Source organism: Merops nubicus, unplaced genomic scaffold, assembly GCF_000691845.1.
Source record: "Merops nubicus isolate BGI_N331 unplaced genomic scaffold, ASM69184v1 scaffold42701, whole genome shotgun sequence".
Lineage (NCBI taxonomy): Eukaryota > Metazoa > Chordata > Aves > Coraciiformes > Meropidae > Merops > Merops nubicus.
This window is the reverse complement of record NW_008588594.1, coordinates 3,990-12,735: the sequence shown is the minus strand read 5'-3', so window position 1 is coordinate 12,735 and position 8,746 is coordinate 3,990. Positions and strand designations below refer to the sequence as shown.

The 8,746-nt window shown below is 36.1% G+C and overlaps 1 protein-coding gene across 1 annotated transcript; it reads left to right on the top strand.

The window, feature by feature from the left end:
• Nucleotides 1–3,940: 3,940 nt before the first annotated feature.
• On the top strand, nt 3,941–8,267 carry LUM (lumican). The gene is made up of 2 exons (XM_008949296.1): nt 3,941–4,253; nt 7,309–8,267. The coding sequence occupies exon 2, from the start codon at nt 7,329–7,331 to the stop codon at nt 8,265–8,267; it is 939 nt and encodes a 312-aa protein (XP_008947544.1). The 5' UTR covers nt 3,941–4,253; nt 7,309–7,328.
• Nucleotides 8,268–8,746: the final 479 nt, after the last annotated feature.

Below are 8,746 nucleotides of genomic sequence, written 5' to 3'. Positions count from 1 at the left end.
AAAAACATTTAAATAATTATTACTGGAGATTTGAGTCAATATCATATTTTTTAATTCACTATATAGAGGCTAACAGGCTATATATTCACCATCTAGAGATGTGGAAAACATCATGTATGAACATTATACCTCCCTATAATTAAGTGGCTTGCTGTGTGATGCTCATGGAATAGCCTTTGCCCTTAATGGTGATTTCTTTACCTTCTGCCACAGGTAGTCAATTAAAATGAACTAGCCTTCATTTCATCTTGACAGTATTATTTAATTTAAACTATGAGTGATCAATGTAAAAACTCAGTACTCGTTTTATGTCGCAATGTGAAACGTTCCACAAACACTTTTTCAGGGGCTGTATGCTCCTATGGGCCAGGTATCCTACTTTTGATTTTGGGCAGCCAAATCTCTTGGTTCTTAGGGTAAACATCTGCATACCAGATCTGTTCACAGGACTAAGAGTTGTTTTAGATAATGTCTATTAGGTTTTAGTGACTTGAGGTTTTTTGTGGGTTTTTTTGTTTTGTTTTTTTTTTTTTTAAATGTGGATTAAAACCAAACAGATTAGTAGAAGTTTCCATTTATGCAGAAGTGTATAGAAGTTATAAAAAAGACAGCTTTAAGAAGAGACACTGCAGAAAGGATATTACTGATGTGTGAAGAGGTAAAATAGCAACACTGTAACCTGACAATATTTGATGGCTAGATATCACCCACTATAAAGTGATATACTTGCAATGGGCTCTGCTTTCAGATTCTTTCACTAGAACCTACCAAAATTCGTGACCATCTCCAGCCATGAAAATATGAATTAACAGAAAGGGGCTTGGAATCAAATAAAAGGAATATTTCTGTTCATGTATCAGAAGCCAAAGGAAACTAGATGAGAACAGGTTTTGGTTGCATTTCCTATCAAAGAAAAAATAAATAAATAGGGAATAAGAAGAAAATTAATTTTGAGGAAAACAAATTGGGATGGCTTACTTACGAGCATAGTTGCTGTAACGGTGAAATAACAATATGTCCTGACATTATCATGTACAAAGCATATTCGTGACCAGTCTTGCACTTAGATGTCTTAGGTGAATTTATTATTTTGTGTAGTCCTTGGAAATTAGCAAGGCTATGTTCACATGCTGTTTAATGACTTCTGAGAGCTACAGAAAAATACCCCAACATCCCCAAAACACAAAATGGAGCCAGAAAGAAGAAATCACTCACCCATTTTCCTACTCTTTGCTGCAGAAGTCATACCCCCATTTGCTGGGCTTTAGTCCATTCCTACTCTCTCAAACAGGTTTATGAGGTGAGTGCATAATCAGTCACAATAATAGCACAAGGAAAGCATACAATATGATGCTGAAGGAACAGTATTAAATATCAGAGTGGAGAGATGGTTAAAAATCTTATTAAAGGGAAGACCCATTGGTTTATATGTTCGCCTTGGAAGGCATGTGATTCTGCATCTTGACTGCAATTTATGTAGCTAATTTAGAGGCTGAGAGACCTGGGGCTTTTTAGTCTGGAGAAGAGAAGACTTAGGGGGGATCTAATTAATGTGTATAAATATATGCAGGCTGGGTGTCAGGAAGGAAAGTGCAACCTCTTCTCACTTATGCCCTTTGATAGGACACGGGGTAATGGTCACAAGCTGGAGCACAAGAAGTTCCACCTCAACATGAGGAAGAACTTCATTACTGTAAGGGTTCCAGAGCACTGGAACAGGCTCCCCAGGGAGGCTGTGGAGTCTCCTGCCTTGGAGACTTTTAAGACCTGTCTGGATGTGTTCCTGTGTGACCTGCCCTAGACTAGATGGTCCTGCTCTGGCAGGGGGGTTAGACTTGCTGATCTCTGGAGGTCCCTTCCAACCCCTAACATTCTGTGATTCTGTGACTCTGTAATTTAAAACAGTCATCAAGACAGGAACTAAATGAATGAAAACATCTCAGCTTTTACCCTATGTTAATTGCAAAATATCATCATGTTTCCTAATAAGTGTTTTTCTACAAGTTATAAAGATATGCAGACTTTGTACTTCTGTTAGTAGAATGAGAAAAAAGATATGTACAGGACCTACAGAAACCAATGTAATAATCAACTGGTACATAAATATAACTGTGCCCAAAAGATTAAGCCTGCACTATCCTGTATTTGCAGACAGTGTACGATTCTTTGTGGTGCGAATGTAAAACTACATCTTTTATTGAAAGATCAAACTGTGTATAAATCTGTTATAATACTGAACTTGTCCTTTAAAAAAATCTTTAATCACAGAGAACACAACCAGCCCCTTGCCCAAGAATTTTTAAATTCTCCTTACAAACATTATGCTTCATTGCTCAGCTTGCAGCTCCTGATTCCACAGGGCAAATCTATTAAAAATCTTTTCTTTATTCCAATGGATCTTTTGTTGATTTCTCCTTCTTGTTGCTCCGTTTGCAGTCAAAGCTACAGCTTAGGTTTTCCTTGGTGAGCTGAGACCAATGAAGTAATGTTCAGATAAGTATCATACTGTGCATGAGAAACTCCATCTGGTCCCCGTTTGCTCACAGGCAGAACAACAACAGCTTTGTCCACTTCTCCATTTCTAGTTCTGATACCATGCACACTTCTGCACCTATTTAGCTTAATTCACTATCATAATTCCACTGCTTCACTTTCAGTTGTTTGCATCATTCAAATAGTAATGTAGTTATGGTCTCTCATCAGCACAATTGCTAAAGTGTAAATGGTTCTCCCATGCCAGGGGCCAGACATGATTGCAGAACATCAAAGAGTGATATTCACTCCCTGTGGGTGGCTTTAGCACTTGGCACTTTGTTTTGAAAGAATTTCTTTGCTAATTGTATTGTTGCAGAAGCACAGAGGTCTGTAATTGTGTAGCATCTTTCTTGTTCTTGGCAAAGGGCACTGAATTCTGCCAAGCCTTCCCCTGCTTCCAGTAACCTGCACTGACATGGAGGCCCAGATGCATCAGCAGCAGATATTGGGGAAGGCCACATCCAGGCTTCTCTTCTTAGGAAGCTGCTAGGTTGCCCAGCCACATCTTGTACCATGACTTTCCATAAACCAAGGCAGTTGATTGCAGACAAGAAAAGTGGATCTGTACCAATAACAATTACAGTGAAATACAATTAAACATACAAGACACTATAAAATAGCTTATGCATACTTTCTAGATGCACATTTCACATTTGTCCCCATCCAACTTTATAAGTAAGAGCTTGTGTCCCATAAAAAGGGAAGACATCCACCATATAGAGAGATAAAGAAAGGTTTTTATGGAAATATTTAGACCCACTTTAAGGAGTTACTGTCTTAGTGCATTATTTTTTGGCATTGCCTGGTGAAAATAACATCGCATCCAAGCCTTAAGATGCATTCTTGAACTACATCCATGGAATAAGAAACAGACAACGTAAAGCTGAGTAGTTCCAGATTCTGAAAAGCAAGAGAAAGCTGTAAGTGAAAAAATGAACAAATGTATAAAGAAAGTTTACAGTACCCACTGAAAAACTGTTCCTGGGATGTGTTTTTGTTAGACAAACATACCTTCAATCACCAAAGAAAACCTCCAGAGCAAATAAGTTCCAAAGCATTGCTGAAGAATCTTTGAACTCAATTTTTAATGTTGCGGGAAAGATAACAATTCAGTGATAATCTTGCATCTTTCATTCTGATCCTTAAACTAAAACTTTTTTTAAGGATATTTTACTGTGGACACAAGATAGTTAAGGAAAAAGGCAGAAAAATGAATGAGTCACTTGGCTGAAGAAGCACTGTAACATTGAGGTCTGAGTGCTATTTGTTAGCTCATGTCTAGCAGTATAAAATAAGTTGGAAAACAGAAGTCTGTTTGTAATTTCTTTTACAATCTAAAGTTTTCCCTCTAAAATACAAAAGTTCCTGGTATAAGGCTGTGGCTAGTGGTCTCAACTTTCTCAGGTTTGTGAAAGACTGATCATTCTCTCATCCCACAGGAATAACAGCTGGGTTGTCCTTGTACAAAATGTGGTATCCACCTGCACTTCATTAGAGAGCTGCTTTTTTATACATGCCACACCACAAGATTACCATGATGACATAGCAGCTTCAGAGTACAGCGTGACTAGGGCTTTTTTTTTTTTTTTTTTTCTCTTGTAACACAGAGGATCTGGCAGACTTTTGCCTCCTGACACTGTTTACAGCATATATTGGTTGATACAGTCCCTTATCGCATCTGCTCTGGGAATTAAGGAAAGCAGCTACAAGGCAGTAAGGTAAGTGCTGCTGCATGTTTTAACTCTAATGCTCAGCTATTTAAATGTAGCTGTAATGGGAACATGAAAACATGTCAAGATAAGTTTGCCAATTTGTAAACTGAACACAAATCAACAGTTGCTTAGTGGATTCACCTTCTCAGTTTCCTTAAAACAACTTCATATATTTTGTGCATCAGTGTTGCACTTTTTTACAGAATTTTTTCCTACTTAAAAAAAAAAAAAAAGTTGATGTACAGTACAAAGAAATTTGTAAGACTATTCACTGCTTGCTTATTCATTCATAATCTATTAGTAAGAGCTCCACAGACTCCATTTGTTAAATCATTTTGCAAAAAAGACAAGGTAACTTGATATTTAAATAATTAACCAAGTAAATGAGAGGGTAATTATAGGTATTATGCAATTTGTAGTTAATTTTAAAGCATGTTTAAAATATACTAAATATTAAAACCTAAAAAAAATAAATCTTTTTCAAACTGTGTTAAGATGTTATGCTGCAGAATTAAGGTGTATTTAGTTTAATGTTTATTGAATGATAAGCTTACATACATTTTGTTTCACAACAGCCTGAGAACTAAGGTAATAAAGACTAACTACAAAATAGTTTGAATAGTCTGTTTACCATAGTAAGCATTTTTCCAAAATCATGGACTTGTCATTTAGTATGTTTTGGCAAGTTGCCTGTGCAACTTCACAAATATTTGCAGATATTTTACAACATAACTGGTTACAACAAACACAGGAAATTAGTTCAAGCATGCTTATGTTATTTGATAAATGTCTAAGAATGCATTCTGATTTTATCTTTTTGGTTCATATAGTTCAGTGCAACAAACAAGCATACGTACATGATCTATTTTTACACTTTTGACAGAGAAACATTTAGATACATGAATGAGAAATCCATGAATAAATCAAGTTAACTACACTACTCATGTACTTTACTGTGCCATTTTATGTCACGTACATGCTCATATACCCTTCCACTACATAATTATCACCTACATTTGAAAATGTTGTTGATAAAATAATTCAAAATTCTTGCTATCTAACATTTTACATTATTTGCAGGGCTTTGCAGAGCAGTTAAACATTGTATACCATTTAAAAGAACTGTCACCCTATTAGCAATAATAAAATTTAGCATTACAAATATAATTTAAAGCCAGAAGAACAATAGGATTCGAACTCAAAATGCTTATGTTACTTTATCAGTAAGGCTATAAAATGATGTAGATACATAAAAATGTGACTGTAAGGCCAAAGGGTGTAGTCCAAGAAGTTCATTACACTCTGTCTTATACATTGAATACAGAAGCAGTCAGTCTCTCCTGCTTAAAGTTTAGCACCTTAAAAGAACCAGATTTTGACCTGAATTGTGTCACTGTAGTACCTTTGGCTTTAGCGTAGCTGTACTTACTTACACCAGCAGGGGACGGAAGGTTGAGTTTTCATGTTCTCATGCACTAATGAACAACAGATGAAATTATGCTGATAACTCATTTTAACAATTGCTCTGTCCTATGGTTTGTAATTGAGTAAATGTGATGGGACCAACACCATGGAAAAGATATGCAACTGTCTTCCTTATTCAAGGGAGGACTGAAGCAGAAGGACTTTGTGAGTGATGGACTACAGACAACACGAGAATATTTTTTTTAAAAATCTTCATGCTGTAATTCATGATTTCATAAGCCGTTCCTAGAGGTGTTTTAGTTAAAAATATTAGCTGACTAGAATGGGATGTGACTTTTATCAAGCTAATAAGAGCGAAGAAATTTGTAATTAAGGAAGACTTTCTAGCTATGGCCCTGAATTTTAACACTATGTACTCTGTGTAATATTAAGCAATGCCAATAGGAGGACTAAATTACTCTGCTGGAAAATTGCCCAGTTCTGAGATCAATGTCTGGTGGTCTGCTTACACGCTTCACATACTTTCTGAAATTACTTAAGAACAAGACATTTCTAAGGATTTTCTTAATCCTCTCACTCTCTGAACAGTAGCTGAGTACATCAAGCAGTGTCTTTTGCTGGTGAAAATCAAAGCTCAGCAACTTCAGTGGTGCTAGACCCACTTTTCCATCATGATATTTATCCAGGTAGTAACCAATAAAAGTAAGGTACTAATATGCACAGATTGGCATCTTATGGAGTATCTGGTGAGAAAAGTATGCCCTTAAAAGTTAAGGTGAGACCACTCACACCAAAACATCCCTAAGCACACTGTATGTCCTTTTGCTGTATATGAACTAGAAGACCAACCATATGAAGCTAGTGCTTTATTGTTCCATTGATGTAGAATGGTTATACAATGTTACCACACATTTATTGTTATATATAGAATTTGCAAGGACGTTTGCACGGTCTGGAATTCTGTAATTTCAGATCCCCTGTAGATCCACATTAGATATGCTCATGCATGGATATGCAGTGCAGGTTGTTTGACAAGTCCAGAAGAACATTCTATATGTTTCTATTAGTTTGTTCTTTAGGTGAACATGTAACTTAGTGGACTATACTTTGCTGGACATGATTAATGAGAAGATGATATTCCAAACTACAGGCATCTTATCAACACACTGCCCTCAGTTTTCTGGCTTTTTCAGACTTAAGTCAAATTGCCACATTATTTAGATATGACACAATTAATTATATTAGGAACGCTTTATAGAATTTAAATGACAAAACCACCTCTGAACATGCAAAAACTGAAAACCCCTGTGCCAAATTTAAACTTTGGACTTTATCATCCTACTTGTGACTTAATGAATGTATGCAGGAAGATATAAAGAATGTTTTACTTAAAACAGCAGAAAGGCCTGAATTTTTGCATTACAAAGGCAGATTTTAACAAGACAGGTAGTGTATGTTTATAGTATTAACAATGAAATACTAACAAATTCATTTTTTTTCTTTATTAATAGCTTTAATCAAGAAGCCTAAATGAATTACTTTCTATTTATAATCTTCATGTGCTAAATTTTCAAATATTGCTGAAAGAGACAAAAAATAAGCTTTAATACTCTTTTTATTCTGTTTCACCATACAGGGACAAGACGTGTTACAAAGATGACTTTAAACTCCCTACCTGTCTTTCTATTATTGATTAGTGGTATTTTTTGTATGTATGACTATGGTCCTGCAGATGATTATGGTTATGATCCTTTTGGGCCATCCTCTGCAGTCTGTGCCCCAGAATGTAATTGTCCTTTAAGCTACCCTACTGCCATGTATTGTGACAATCTTAAATTGAAAACCATCCCAATTGTACCAAGTGGAATAAAATACCTTTATCTTCGAAACAATATGATTGAGGGCATTGAAGAGGGTACATTTGATAATGTAACAGACCTACAGTGGCTGATCTTGGATCACAATCACTTGGAAAATTCAAAAATTAAGGGAAGAGTCTTCTCTAAACTAAAGCATCTGAAGAAACTTCACATCAACTACAACAATTTGACTGAAGCTGTTGGACCACTCCCCAAAACTCTGGATGACCTCCAGTTAAGTCACAACAAGATCACAAAAGTCAATCCCGGTGCACTTGAGGGGCTGGTGAATTTGACTGTCATTCACCTCCAGAACAACCAACTGAAAGCAGATTCTATTTCTGGGGCTTTTAAAGGCCTGAATTCACTTTTGTATCTTGACTTAAGCTTCAATCAACTTACAAAGCTACCAACAGGACTGCCTCACTCTTTACTCATGCTGTATTTTGATAACAACCAGATCTCCAATGTTCCTGATGAGTACTTCCAAGGTTTTAAAGCCCTGCAATATTTGCGTTTATCCCACAACAAATTAACAGATTCTGGAATACCAGGCAATGTCTTCAATATCACATCATTGGTGGAGTTGGATCTCTCCTTCAATCAGCTGAAGAGCATTCCAACCGTCAGTGAGAACCTTGAAAACTTCTACCTCCAAGTCAACAAAATTAACAGTGAGTTAAAATTGTATATTGTCATTAATACTTACCACAATCTAAACATTGATGGCAAATGAAAGTATCTGAAAGAGTAGATAACTGGTCTGAAGAAATGGTACTGGTTAGACCGTTAACACACTGACATTTCTCTGTTGTCCACATTAGTATTAAAAGACAGGCATTTATCTGATAACTACTCAAATTAACCTTAAAGAGAGAAATTTCAGGTTTTATACTAATGTGGGTGTTATTGGTCAGATTCTTATCTCATGTAAGTTAGAATAACTCCACAGAAGCCAATGGAATTTTCTTACACAACTCAGGAAAAAACAGTGGGAAAAGTTGAATCAGTGTGGAAGATGTTTAAAATACATAAGTCAGCAAAAAGAGACAGATATCATCTGAGGACCTAACTATGGTATGTGTAACCTTTCATGAGGCTTATAGTGGAAGTGCTGGAATGAGGACAGAGGGAGAAGACAACAGATTCATAATGTATCAGGCACATGCCACAAGATACAACAAAGTAGCTCCTTTTTTCACTTTCCCCCTTCTT